This window comes from Colias croceus, chromosome 20 (assembly GCF_905220415.1).
Source record: "Colias croceus chromosome 20, ilColCroc2.1".
Taxonomy (NCBI): domain Eukaryota; kingdom Metazoa; phylum Arthropoda; class Insecta; order Lepidoptera; family Pieridae; genus Colias; species Colias croceus.
Genome location: NC_059556.1, coordinates 3,555,276 through 3,570,553, shown reverse-complemented (window position 1 = coordinate 3,570,553; position 15,278 = coordinate 3,555,276). Strand labels below are relative to the sequence as shown.

Here is a 15,278-nt window from a genome sequence, read left to right as displayed (position 1 = left end):
TGGAAATCTGTAACGTTAACGAAATTGCACCTACCGAATATGCGATGGGTATGGTCGAATAATCCACGAGACTCGGTGAATGCTTTCAGTATGAACTTTACTGTTATCGCCAGCCGTTAAACTGCTGGCGGGCGTACGCAATTTTTAAAAATTACCATCCCCTCTAACTACTGTTTGTGTTATCATACTGTGGGATGGTTTTAATAAGAACAAGCCCGTATGTAACTAACCGGTTTAGAGGTGTGTATAAACAAATTATGCAGTTTACGTATTCAACAAAAGATATATGAAAATCATACTTTTTATATCAATACTAGCTTACCGCCCGCGGCTTCGCCCGCTTTTTCTAAAACGATTTGATATTTAAACTATCCTATCTCTCAAGTTGGATCGAACTGCACATGGTGTGCGAATTTTATTATAATCGGTTAAGTGGTTTAGGAGTCCATTGAGGACAAACATTGTGACACGAGATTTATATATATTAAGATGTGAGTACGGGGGATCCTTCAGTGGTATCAAAATAATATATAATGTAAACGTATTGTAAATGGAATTTGAACGATATCAATGAATTGATAAATAAGGTTTTAAAAGTGTTTTCATAGATAATAATTAACATTTAACGATATGATGATTCATACTAATGATTGAGCGTAAAACTCCATAACACAATAAAAACATTAATTCATTATAATAATTTTTACTTAGGAAATTATATTCCAATTGAAATATAATATTTATCAACCAATTATTTAATTTAGTTTCAACCTAACCTTTTTATAATAATCTATGTTATTTTGATCTTAAATCTCTAACATATCTGAAATTGCCGAAAGTATTGGTCTATTGCGGCTGTAGCGAATTTTTAGGTTTTAAAATTTTACTTAAGTACTAATAAGTAATAACCTATGTGTTTTAAAAGTAAATCTATCCACACATATGCCTGTTGTGTTGACAGTGACATAGGTACAATCTTAAGCCTCCTTTATATCTAAATTCTAATCATTTATCAGGCACAACTGAATTTCACGCTTCAGTTAAAAATAGCCTTATTACGTCATTTTATTTTAATTCAGTGAAAATAATTGGTCTTGAAATTATTACCAAGTTGACCACAACCTTGACGTAATTTCTAGATAAGCGTAATCGCTTATCTCGATTCGATCGTTGCAAGCATAATTGCTTGCAACACGCTCGAACGTCATTCCGACTGGTTTTTTTTGCAAGTGAATTTTATTCAGTGTAGATTTACTTTTTAAAATAGACATTTCCTTATAAATTATTTATCACAATATTATTTTGCATATTAGGTACCTATCTCCTCAAAAACAAAGCAAATACAAATGTAGGTACCCAATATGTAAAGTGACTTCGGCTTATCCATTAAGATATTTATTTTAGATGATATTCGCAATAAATGTGGCATGCGATCTCTAAAACCTTTTATATGTTACGAGCACGTCTCGTGGGGAGCAAAAATTAAATGTCACTCAGATATCGTGAAATGCACGCAACATTTGAGCCGCGAGGGGCACACTGTCGATTCTACAGATCCTGAATTAAACTAGTCCCAGTTGCACTTTATCCTAACTTCAACTCAAACGGTGCGCTACAAACGTTGTGTCGTAAATTTGCTTTTGTATGTCTTTGCTCCGCTCGCGCTCGACCCAGAGAAATTCTCTCTTTATAAATCAAAGTAACTAACGTAATTAAAAATTCCAACTCCCTTAACATTGGTACAATCTTAAGCCTCCTTTATATCTAAATTCTAATCATTTATCAGGCACAACTGAATTTCACGCTTCAGTTAAAAATAGCCTTATTACGTCATTTTATTTTAATTCAGTGAAAATAATTGGTCTTGAAATTATTACCAAGTTGACCACAACCTTGACGTAATTTCTAGATAAGCGATTATGCTTGCAACACGCTCGAACGTCATTCCGACTGGTTTTTTTTGCAAGTGAATTTTATTCAGTGTAGATTTACTTTTTACTAGTTAGGTAATAAATTGTACTTATGCGATCGACATAAGATTCCTGCGCGGCGTTATTCATCTTTTAATGAATTTAGTAGTAGATGATGAACGATGTTCCTGATAATAGTTATTGTAAGATTTTTTTGCACTGCGGAAGATACCTATTAACTTCAGAATAGAAATGGAATATATTTTACACTTCAGTGTGTCATCATGAGGGAAATTTGTAAAATTTTCATGTTACGTATCTATGACATGATATGGAAAAAACTAACGAAATTTCTTGCCAATTTTCTAAATGGCCCAAGTCGCATATCTTGCTATGAAGCATCGAAAGATTCGAATGATCGAAGTTTAATTCAATATCAATGCCATAGAGCTCTATGGTGTCGGCGTGAACGCTTAATTCACGTGTGAATTATCAAGATAGTCGGAGGTGTCGGTCGAGCGGCGTTCCTAGTTCCTACAACAAACACACGTAGCGGGTTGAGAGTTTTTGGCACGCTTCCTTCAATTTACATATTTCTCGCGCTCCGTACGTATGGGGCGCACGTGGCCGAGCCGCCGAGTGCCGACAGTATAATAGAGACTTAGCGCACATGTTGAATTGCATTTGCATGCCGCCTCGTCTTGTTGCCCGCCGTCCATGCGATTTATATGATAAACTAGACTTTTGCGTGCTCGCCGCTGCTCTTGCTCTTTTTTCGTTGAGCTGAAAAGTCTGAGTCGTTTTAGCTGTGTTTTGAAAGAATTGTTGAAGCAAATATTAAATGTGATCTGAAGGAATGGCTTTAGTTGATTAGCAGGTAATTGTATAAACATTTAATTGTTATGCTTATAATTATTTAAGTACCTACATATCGTAGAGTACGTAATAATAGTTCAGGATACATCGCCCATTTTTGCAAGTGACTACTATCAAGCTAATTTTCCGTTTGTAGCTTTATTTTGATGAGACGCCCAATAATTTCGTGTACGAAAGTCTCGATTGTGGTAGGCGGTAGCTAACAGAGATAACAAGGATAAAAATTTTTGATTTGATGGTTCTCAAATATTTATTACTAACTGAATGATTTTTTTTTTGTTCAATCTCAAGATAATTACCTAAATTATTCGAAAAAATATTTGTCCTACAAAATCTATGGTTTGTTCAAAGAGTCCCCCTTTCCAAAGTGTATCGATAACGAGGTCATCATAAATGATTACTAACAAGCTGATTTTTTTGTTTTCACTTAGTTAATGTCTATATACCTAATTCAACAGACATATTGTCCTACAAATTGCGTAATAAATATTTGAGAACCATCAAATCAAAAAATTTTATCCTTGTTATCTCTGTTAGCTACCACAATCGAGAGTTTCGTACACGAAATTATTCGGTGTCTCATCAAAATAAAGCTACAAACGGAAAATCAGCTTGATAGTAGTCACTTGCAAAAATGGGCGATGTATCCTGAACTATAAAATAAAAATAGACATTTCCTTAATACAAATTATTTATCACAATATTATTTTGCATGTCACCTCAAAAACAAAGCTAATACAAATGTACCCAATATGTAAAGTGACTTCGGCTTATCCATTAAGATATTTATTTTAGATGATATTCGCAATAAATGTGGCATGCGATTTCTAAAACCTTTTTATGTTACGAGCACGTCTCGTGGGGAGCAAAAATTAAACGTCACTCGTCGTGAAATGCACGCAACATTTGAGCCGCGAGGGGCACACTGTCGATTCTACAGATCCTGAATTAAACTAAGTCCCAGTTGCACTTTATCCTAACTTCAACTCAAACGGTGCGCTACAAACGTTGTGTCGTAAATTTGCTTTTGTATGTCTTTGCTCCGCTCGACCCAGAGAAATTCTCTCTTTATAAATCAAAGTAACTAACGTAATTAAAAATTCCAACTCCCTTAACATTTGTACTGGCTAATCCAATTGTCTTGTAGCGCAGCAATTTACTAGACTTTATTACTAAATTGCATACTAGTGCTAGTCGCCGACCGAAGAACTAGAACGGTTTCAATTCGACGACGAAGGGAAAACATAAATCTAAAACTCCGTCCGAGCTTATACAAAACTCGAAGCGACGCGCGGTTAATACTCTACGATGTCAGTGGAGAATTTTGAGAGTCAAGGACCATTCCAGCATCGTGATCGCTCGAGAGTCGTACGGTCGAAATGAAACGTCGTATCTTATTTTATGATTAGCGGCTCGAAAGCGCTTTGTAATTTTGTTAGTTCCGCCTTTCTGGTGCTGGGGGCGAGTACAGCGAGCGGAGATCGATGCGAGCGTTGCGTGCGAGTGCGAGCGGGAGCGCGCTATCCGGTCGTCGCGCCGTCTCGCTCGCTCGAACCGCCTACCAGGCAGCCATGTTGCGCTCGACCTGCGTTCGCCCGACCGCCATTGTAGCATTTGTAGCTAGTGATGTTCATGGGCCTCGCTCGATGCTATTGTAAACGTTTTTATCGTTCCCAAACGTACACCGACCGACGCGACGACTCTCTTATTACGGCCTCTATTATTTTATGAACATTGCTGCAATTGAATGTTTTAATATAGCTGGCGTCGAATAGAGACATAAACGAGGCGGGGTTTTTACCACTTTATTGTTATTATTGAATGTATCGCTAGATTCTGATAATGGAATTCGACAGTCTGGGAAAGAAAATATCGATAAAAATATGTTTATCGATAGCGAAGGCGCGCAATGGACATATAGCTACGGCTCCGGAATTAAAATGTCAGACGTGCAGCAACGCGGGCGAACAGGGGGACGAGAGGGGGTGCGGGGCGGGGCGGGCGGCCGGCGTTATTAATAACCATAAGCCGGCAGACGCACGAACGTCCAGAGGGGCCATGCCGCGCCGTAATGAGGAATCACTAATTATATTTTACTGGACTAGCACTGAAACAACATTAATTACATTGGTCTTTTATTACAAATGTCCTAATAAATCGGTTTCGATTTTAATTTGTCGACGCTTTATGTTATATCGATATCTCGATTAATTATTTTATTCTTTATCACAACATTATTGCGAGCGACCCGCGGCGATGAGTCAGATATAGTATAGGATCCTCAAATTGGATTGTGGCTCGAAGGTGGACAGCGCCTGACAAGATATTGTGTTCTGCCTGCCGGCTCTGGCCCGCTTTATATTCCCCCACTGAACGCCGCTGTGTGCGACAGCTTTGTCGTTCCCTAGCCCCACACTCGCTTCGTCAGTAAAAACTTTAGACATTATTTTATTGTCGAGACACGTTATTTGTCAGAGGCTCGATTAGTCGCTCGAATTATAACGAAGTTCTATGCTTACTTTTATGCAAAACAGTATTGAAATACGCCTTTCACGGTACATATTATTTGCAACATAAAATTAACGATGAATAACGTCGAACGTGAAAGACTATTTTGAATTTACCCCGCGATAATGAGTTTCCTTTATACGCCAGTCGAGTCGCGATCACTCTTTCATTAAACAACTTTTACTCGATTTAATCTCGTCATTCAGTCGGAACTCGTATTCGCAAGAGAAGCGACTTTAGTGTCTGTGGAGTATAAAGAGCGAGTTATCGCTGGAGTGCGGCTGTTGGGAGCGTAGAATACTGCGAAATGTTCTAGATTCCAGCAAGTCGAGCTCGCCGGAGCGCCGCAGTCAGCGCTCGCTATGGAATTGTAGACTTGTAGCGTGGGGGTTGTCGGGAATTGCCGTGCTGGATAAATTATAACGCTCTCTCCCAGCTCCCTTTTGCGAACCTCGCAAAATAATACATTTGAATTTGTTACTGAAAAGCTCCCGTTCGCTTTTGGTCTGTCATGATTTTATTCTCAATTTATGAATGGGTTCTCGTGTTATTTATTGTTTTAATGTCGGTATTAAGTTTGGCAATGTTCATTTGATTATTAAATGCTTCGAGTTAGACGAATTTTTGTATTCTATATTCGTATTGTGGCCTGTGTGCGTTAAATAAATACGTACACATATATTGTTTTATTAATAGAATATGTTTACTATTTATAACTAATTGAGCGTTATTTAAAGATAATGACTAATGTAAGCTATAAAAACATTAATCTTGTAAATTGAAACCGAGATATTAAAGGCAATTATTGAACTAAATCTATTATCTATCTAATATATAAAAATCAATGCCACTTTTCGTTGTAATTCCATAACTCGAGAACGGCTGAACCGATTTCGATAATTCTTTTTTTATTATATTCCTTGAAGTACGAGGATGGTTCTTATGTAGAGAAAACGTTAATATGTACCACGGGCGAAGCCGGGGCGGACCGCTAGTTACATATAATAAATCTGTAGAAGGGTCAATTCTGTACATTGAAAATATTGAAAAAATAAATAGCAGGGGGTGTTACTGGATCGATACCAAACCCAAATATGTGATTAAATAAATTTTTGTCTGTCTGTCTGTCTGTATGTCTTTCTGTCTGTCTGTCTGTCTGTATGTGAAGGCATCACGTAAAAACTAACGGTGCGATTTCGATGAAACTTGGTATAATTATACCTTATTATCCTGGGCATAAAATAGGATACTTTTTATCCCGGAAAAATACGTAGAAAAAATAAATCTTTATTTTTCTTAATTTTTCCGCGCGGACGGAGTCGCGGGCGGAAGCTAGTAGAGATATAAAATTAATGTAATGTATTGTTTTATTAGGTACATTATAGCGAATCTATTTTTATTAATGTTCAATTCAGGGTAGGTACCTAATAATAATTCAAATTTATCATCGCATCTACAGTTTACAGTTGCAAATGTTTTTACTTTTGGTCTTTATAATAATATGGTAGGTATTATTTATGTATATTAAAATTTTCCGACTTGTATAACTGTTACTTATTTCCGTTGGATGTGTTACCTGCTTCATAAATATATCCTACAAAGGAACTGGTTATCTAGTATTTTTTCGATCTTCGTGGCTCAACGTTTTTTAAGTTAACAACATAATTTAATAATTCGTTTATAATAAAATTCATAAGTTGTTTTCACTGTTCAAAAGATTATTGATGTTTGATTTATAATATACAACATAAACTGCTTTTATATTGTTTTAAAGTCTTTAATTAATATAGTAGTGACGTAATACCACAAGAAAGTAAAACACAAGAAAACACAATCAACAGTAGATGTAAAATACAAACATCTATCCATGCATCGGACTCGTAACTCAAACAAAGTAAACAATTTGGAATGGCATTTTTGATTCACAAAACGCATAGCATATTTATAGGCGGCTGCCGTCCGTCTACAAAGTAATACTAATTTTGCGTATTATTCAACTTTGTAATTGCGCGCTTGTTCCACCTATCCGATGTTTGCGCGAGTTGAATTTCGAAATTCATGCATCGATTTCATTCGATACGCGTTCAGCCCTTTACGGAATGATTCAGTTGAAAAGTGGAATTAAAAGATATCGCCTTTTGTAAGCATCAAAAGTCTTTAAGCTCGCGAGTCTCGAGTTCGGTCCGGAGAGTTGCGAATATAACTTTGCTCTCAAGCCGGTCAAGTTTTAACATCGATAATTAAGGCTAGTCTTTGCTCGCGAACGATAAACTTTCGATAATAATAAGTGTTGTTTTCTAGTGTTTTAGTATAATGTCCCTATGTTTGTTGTAAATCTTGGTGTGATTGATTTTCCGTTTGGATGATGTTGCTTTTTTTCAAATAAGCAAACATTTCACACATAATATTATATGCCAATGATTCGCTTCTCAATGTCACGATGAAAAAACACTGATTTGCTAAAGCCAATCGCTGGACCATGACTGTTAGAATAAAATAACTATAATGTCGGGCTCGATATAAATTAATGTATACGCCGTTTATCACTTTCAATTTCTAAACAATGATTGCGCCCCGAACGTGATTGGATTAGGATTGAGTATTATTCAAACGGACGGCGGCCGATACGAATGGAGCCGTTATCCTAACTGAATTGTTTAGTGCACGCAGCAGGCGCCCGCGTCGCTTTCAATTAATTACACTTAGTGGTCAAGCTAGCCGGCCGCCGCTTCAGGGCCGGTGCCCCACTGTATGTCTGAAACATTACCAGAATGAGTTTGCATCAAGTGCATAACACGAGTTTACTGCCGATAAAACATTTGTTCTAGCCGGAGCGGCTAGTTTTGTGGTTAGGAACGATGGTTATGAATAACGTTCTATTCGTGAATCTGGGAATGATTTTACGTAGGTACTTTGATGTAATCGTTTTATGACAATAGCTGTTGTTCTGACAATAGCAGAGACTAAACAGCGACGGTGAATTTAATTTAATAATTTCATTCAAACAAAATATGATACATTTTGCAACGATTCAAGCTCATTTTAACAATGTTCAAACATTTTCCAACGAAACAGAACACAACTTTTAACGTGCTATGTAGAAATACAGCTCGTTATTTTTTACGCTACATAGCTGATTTCGCTAAAGTCTACTCGGTGTTTTCAGGGCTATCCACCTCCTCCGAGACCCGCCCAGCCGTCCACTCCTAATGCGCACGACCAAGATTCGGTAAGTCTCAGTTTGATGCTTATAATATAAAGGTGATATAAATTACAAAGATGTTCATGTAATTCTGTGTAATTGTTTAACTTTAACTTTGCACAGTCTACTATGTTCTTTAATGCTTTCTTTACATTGTTCAATCAATTTATTTACGATCAACGCTTTGAACTGACTGAAAATTTGTTAACGGGACATTTCGAAAAATCCAATAGAGAATCCGTCTGTAAACACCGCCTTCCAAAAGACAATCTAAGTAAGAGGTGTTACCGTTATTGATTTAACTTTTCCAGTCAGACTTAATTTATACACACTTCATTCTATCGCAGTTAACTATTACGGATTTCCGAAAAATCTTTAACCGTCCAAATAAAAATGAATGTTATAACAAGAGTGTGTGAACTGCTTTACAATAAATTCGATACGGGTTAACTTTTATCATTTTATTTAGTTAGATAAGTGCAGTCTGCACCACACAGATCGAGCTTAACGAGACGCTCCTTGCATCTTCTTATTTTAGTGTCTGTGCGTTAAGTAACGGAATAGGGGCTTAATTCGTCCGACACTACATTATATTCGTCAACGGGTGTTTTCATTAGCACATGTGGCGAGAACAAGTGAGCCTCGTAGGTGCTGTTTGCTCTCACACTTGATATTCACAGTTAGCGTCCCCGCACTCGACAATAAGCTCCGCTTAATTGTGCACAAATCCGACAACCTGCTACTTGCGTGCCGTTGATAATTTTTATTTATAGCTGCTGGTGCGCTGGTGAGATGAATTGAATCGTCGGTTTTGCACGCTCGCTCTATAGTTCACTGATAAAAGATTGTATAGGTACTGAAGTTGAAACTGCGTGGTTTTCGAATGTAATTGATTATTTTTGTGTATGCCCTGTGCGAACGGTGTATGCGTGTGAGAAAATAGTTTTTATTTCTTTAGACAAAATATAAGTTTCTTTACTGTATATGGCAACATCGATGAAGACAGTGACATTAAAAATCAAGAAAACATATAAGTGAAAATGTGCACTAGTAGAGGGCATCGGCAAAAGCAAAGAGTTCACAAATTAAAAGAACACAATCACATCAATCAATATTTTCATTTCTCGTTTCCCTTACAAAAGTAACGTAGCTAGCGGCTAGCGAAAAACGGGCAAGTGAATATTTGCGAGGCAAGCATATCATTGAGCTATTTCATTAAGATGAGATCAAAGCGGGGCCCGCAGCCGGCGGCCGGCGCTCCGCCGCACACATTGCGCGATAAAAAGAATTGTCGATGACAGTCCTCCGAGCGGCCCGCACTATAGGGTTGTGCAGGGGAAATAACAAGGCCCTTTACGGACATTTTGGGCGTTTGAATAGACAACAGACTGTAGGGATGTGTGCTATACTCGTCACGTTTGTTACACGTGATAATGTTTTGCGTGATTGTAATGAACTCGATGATAATGATGTAAAATATGGTTTCTACAGTTTTTTTTTTCTTTGGTAAAACAATTTGAATGTAAAAGTGAAATACATTTTGACAACGCATTTTTTAAAGATTGACTATAATTTCTAATGAATGACATACTTTTTAATTGTTTTTAATAATAGGAGATTAAATTTGTAACTATAATACAAACATTGTTTGCTATGCTTTTTCATTAAACGTTTAACAGAAAATTATATTTTTTGCACTGTCCTTTAATAATGTGTGACAGTATAAATTGGATCATTAACCATAATATGACTCATACTTCAGACGTGGTTGAATAATAAAAAGGCTACTAACATCCAGACTGACAGTCAAACGGGCTATAAAAAGCATTTAATGTACTGAATGACAGTCACCAGTTTTTATATGTATCAATAATAATTAAGAACTCGAGTTATTAAGAGTGATACAAAAAGAGATACGGAAAGTTTATTGAAAGGCCAGTTTTTACTTTTTAAAACTTCTTTGCATATTTTCTAAATTACATATTCAAAATATAACTTTTATATTAGAAAATTCAGGAATAATCATTGATTAAAAGACCTGTCTGGAACTGCATAGTATGACTATATTAATAAAATGTTGTATATTAATAAAAGCACACATCGAATTGTAATACTAATGTCCAAGACTAAATAGTGCTTCTATAGGCATGCGGGCAAGTGAATGGTCCAATAGATTTAAAAAATATAAATATTATTCTGTTGTTTTAGAACCATCTCTTTAACGCGTTATTCACATACTTTTACAGACCTCGGCGGCTATCACGTTTCGTATTCATAAAACACGTTTTATCTACGTCTATTCATTTATGGGATTAATAAAACTTGTCATTACCTTTTCTTGGAACGCCAGGACCCTAAGTTGCCGACGTTAAAGAGAGTCCCATAGATTGCATGAAATTGTCAACCCTAAATCGTATCTAAAAAGATAGAGCGGGGCTTTGAAGTTGATTGATACCGTTAGGCGAGGCTAGCATTGTCTCGCGGTCCGGGGGAACCAAATGAGAGGAATTATTAAAGCGGCACTGCTATGTGTCGCTTTTTGTAATGAATTTACCGGGACTGGGGGACTGCAACCCTACGCCACCCTGTCTCGTACGACGGCATTCACTTTTTACGTTCTTTTAGTGATGTCAACGTTCAAGATATTGTGTCTTGTTACATAAATGTTTTCTTGGTTAAACTTATATGAAAATCCTCTTGAGTAATGATGATTAATTGAATTCGTCTTTTCTCTTTTTCTCATATTAATATCTTGATAGTGGAAAGTTACACAATGATATACTCAATAACATATAAAAGATACTCAAATGTAAACAAGATATAAATCTAGTTTTGCATAGCAGGACGTTAGGGTGCTTAAAATTATGTGTTGTATTTTTAAGACTTCGAATTCTTAATTCAAACACGTTAGACATATTAACATAGCGTTTAGAATCACAATGAGGATGATAATTTAAAGAGGAAATTCATAGCAAGTAACAAGCTAGAAGGGGTTCTGATTTGGGTTATTTATTTACGCAACGTCGAGTGAATGACGGCTCAAAGGAAAATATTACTCGGCCTAGAAACGGGGGACTCTTTGAGAATGTCCCTACAATGCTATTCATTAATGTCACGACTGCACCCTGAGCAGCTTGGAAATGTTTAAATTATTTCATTTCTCCAGATCTCTTATACTTGATTGAAATGACAGGAGCTTGTGTTTTTTTTTGTCAAGCAATAATTTACCGCCGGTAGGAACGCCGTTATGAGGTCTTTGAATATGTTCGTAATGTTATTTAACAGACGTTTAATCTAATTGTGTTTTGTTAAAGGAAATCTATTTTGTGGTAGAGCTAATAGTGCGTTATAACTTTTTTTAAATACATAACGTTATATTGCATTTATATCAACACAAAACTTAGAACTTTAAGTAAAGAATGTTACTGTATTTTGGAAACATTGGGGAAAATTCAGCCTATGAGGTGACGAGTGCTGGGTTAAGTTTGATGTTATAAACGCGTGAAACTGACACAGTTTACCAAAAGTATAAAAGTAACCTGCGAGAGCTTTTAGACGTGAATTTAAAAGAGGAAAAACGGCCGTAACCCACCCTCCTCACGGGCTTACGTGTCGTAAAACTTACACATTGACATAAAAGAATTTTGTGTAACAAAATGTGCAAATGTAAAATGAGAAAGGCGAGCCAACCCGTTCGCTGCACGTTCATAATAAACGAGATTGAGTGGGGTAGAGTCAAATGAATGACGCTGCCATTGTACGACGTAATCAGCCGTCGGGCGACGTGCGTTCGCATGCGAAAAACAAAACGTGTATACATTTTAACTAGAGGAAAAAAAAATTGAACATTGTTTGCGGAGACGAACGATTTCACGTTTACAGTTTTCAGTGTATCAAACGCGCGCTCGCACGACACGGCCGCGATACAAAAGGCACTAATGTCGAATACACGCGATCGTGTGCCCGATGTACGTGACTAACGTTCTATTGAATATTGTGATCGTACCTAGGCTGCGCTGCAATGATTTATCAACGTAGATATTGTCACGATTAATAAACCTGTCTCTCATAAATGGAGACTTATAAGTTTTAAGATGTGTCGATTGCAACGATGCAGAGTCCATATCAGAATGTAGGTATCTTATTGAATCATAAAGGAGTACGTGCCCATATATATTATTTCATATTTGTATATAAATGCTTATTTGCTTGTGATTTCGTGAATAAAACGTGTATACAAGCGCGATTATGGCTATAAAATTGTCAGTGTTTGTGCTGACCTCGGTGTCAACTTTATCTGACGTAAATTATAACATGCGAATGTTTCTTGTTCGACTTGTTTTTTTACGACGGGAAAGGAAAGTCTTAAAATTATTAGTTAAACTTTGTTATAATAATAGCTCTAACGTCCGCTTAAACTCTTACCCACTTACGCTTAATTAAGTACAACATAATAGACAATAGTAGTCGATAATGACGAGTTTGATTCCCTATTCATTTATTAATGACCTACGATTTGTATTTGTTAAAAATGCATATGCATTGAGTACAGCGTATCTACAAATTGTGTTTACTTTTACTTTTCTTTCCCAGTCCCCCGGTACGAAATTACAAATAGAACTCGCTTTGTAATTGTATAAAGCGAGGGCGCTGCATAATGCTCGTCCCAACTGCGCCCGGAGCGAGACCCACATACATTTATTTATTCTTTAAGTTCTGCTGCGACCACTCTTCCGCTTCCACTCGTTAAATACATTATAGATATTACGTTCATTAATTTGGCTTAGCGAACGTGTTTCACGTTTAATTCAAAAGAGAGAGGTCCACAATTGCAGCCTTTTCACCGACGAATAATGGCGCTGATAGCAATTTATCGCGGGTCACATATATTTTTTAGTCAGCCGCTCGGACAGATGGATGGAGTGGCCGGCCGCATTCAGCTTGAATGTAATTATTGCGGTCCGATTTCGATAATGCGCCGCGAGGCCGAACGCGAACGTAATGCGGTCGGGCACTCGTTATACTTGCATTTTAATAATTGAACTCGCAAAACAGATAAAGCATTTTCATGTTATTTTAGCGTGCACTATTGCGAATAAAGCATCGCCGTTTATTAATTTCGAATCGAACTTGTAATTTGTCAAACATTTCAATTGTAAATGATGAACGAGTGTTTCAAATGCATGTTGTGCTCGCTAATTGGAGTTCGAATGGCGATTACGTAATAATAAGCGACCGACACGGAGCAATAAAGGGCTCATGCGGTACGTTCGTAATTCAAAGATTTACCCCAATTACGTGCGTGTAGGCCGCGAGAGTGGGCGGTTTAATCGCGCTTTAAAAACGTTGTATAGCCGGTAACGAGCTGGTGTCCCGCAAGCGTACGGACCGTTTCTTGATGGCCCATGCGTATGCACCAAATTGACCAACTCGTTTCTTGGTATGCATTATGGACGGATATTAATGCCGGTGAAATGTGGACGCGTCGAAAAATTCACGGGTAATTGTCGAGATAAATGTGTGCGTTTCGAAATTTATATTCATATGGTTTGAAAGCAATTTGTTTTGTTTATCCTGGTACACATTATGATATAAATGTATTTGGTCACTTTTATCATTAAGGATTTATACAAATTAATTTACGATTTTAATTAGACGTCGTGATGTGTGTTATCAAAATAACTTTTGTTACTTTTCAATGCGGACCTAATTTCTAAACTAAAGCCTGAAACTGAAAGATTATTATACAAGGATAAAGACTTTTTATGCATATCGTGTATCCATAGAGAGAAAAAATAAATGTATAAAATTACACTGAATAAAAAAAAATAGGGTTATCCTTCGTGGCAGGTATCAAATTGTATCTCTGAAACTACACACCTATCATGTTCGCCAAAAAAAAATATGCTAGCAGTATCAACATACAATTTTATAAGGAATAGATAAGGATAATATATCTACAATGGCCCTTAGTCTGTATTTTGATGAAATATAGAGAGATTGACTGTGATTTTCTTCTTATGTAGGATTTTTGTTCAGACTCCGCAAACGGTAATTTCCTTTTACAAATAGGTAATTTTTAACTTGGGTGATTGTCCGAAAAATGTTTTCTTTATAATATATTTGAAGCAAAATTATTGGCTTATGAAATAATAAAATTTAACGACACCGTAAAGACTTGTCTAAGCAAGAAAATAGAGAAAGTAGATAAGTGTAACGTTGTTTATTATATCTAATTGGTATTAACCCAGTAAGTACAAGGCCTCGTTACGATTAAGCACCTCGGGGTCAGGTCTCTCATTTGATAATAAGGTTTGCCCGAGTCAATAAAGTTGAGGGGACACAGGAGCGAGGCATATTTCCCCGTCCGTAAAGTGTATAGAGCTGACAAGAGCCGTTTATGACATCAAAGAGGATCCTATCGCGGGCCCTCCCCGTATCGTTATTGTTTTAAAATGCCTCTCATTCTAATGCCCGTGTGTGCTGTGAGCGTCGTAAAAGGGACGGTTTATAGTCCTCGGTCCCCACAGGCCGGGACGAGGCCGCAGCGCCGGGTGGTCGTGTGAGACCACCCCGCCTCCATTTGTTTATGAAAATTCATAAACTAAACAATGTATTGCGCTTTTACTTCGTGGAAACTGCATTGCGCCGCAGCTGCTGATTGCACGGTGCAGCACTTCGATTTGAGCACTAGTAAGTTTAATAGTTAATCAAGCTAATGAGCTACAATGATAATTTTATGATTACTGTTTAATAAAGAGAAGCATCGCTTGTTTTTGAGT

At 37.0% G+C, this 15,278-nt stretch overlaps 1 protein-coding gene across 4 annotated transcripts in view; it reads left to right on the top strand.

Moving 5' to 3' along the window:
* Positions 1-15,278, top strand: part of LOC123700956 (trithorax group protein osa) — a 94,347-nt gene that overhangs the window by 29,420 nt on the left and 49,649 nt on the right. For all 4 annotated transcript variants that reach the window (XM_045648343.1, XM_045648342.1, XM_045648340.1 and 1 more), the window contains exon 4: positions 8,461-8,523. In XM_045648343.1, coding sequence (XP_045504299.1) covers positions 8,461-8,523 — 63 coding nt within the window. The remainder of the gene's footprint in view (positions 1-8,460; positions 8,524-15,278) is intronic.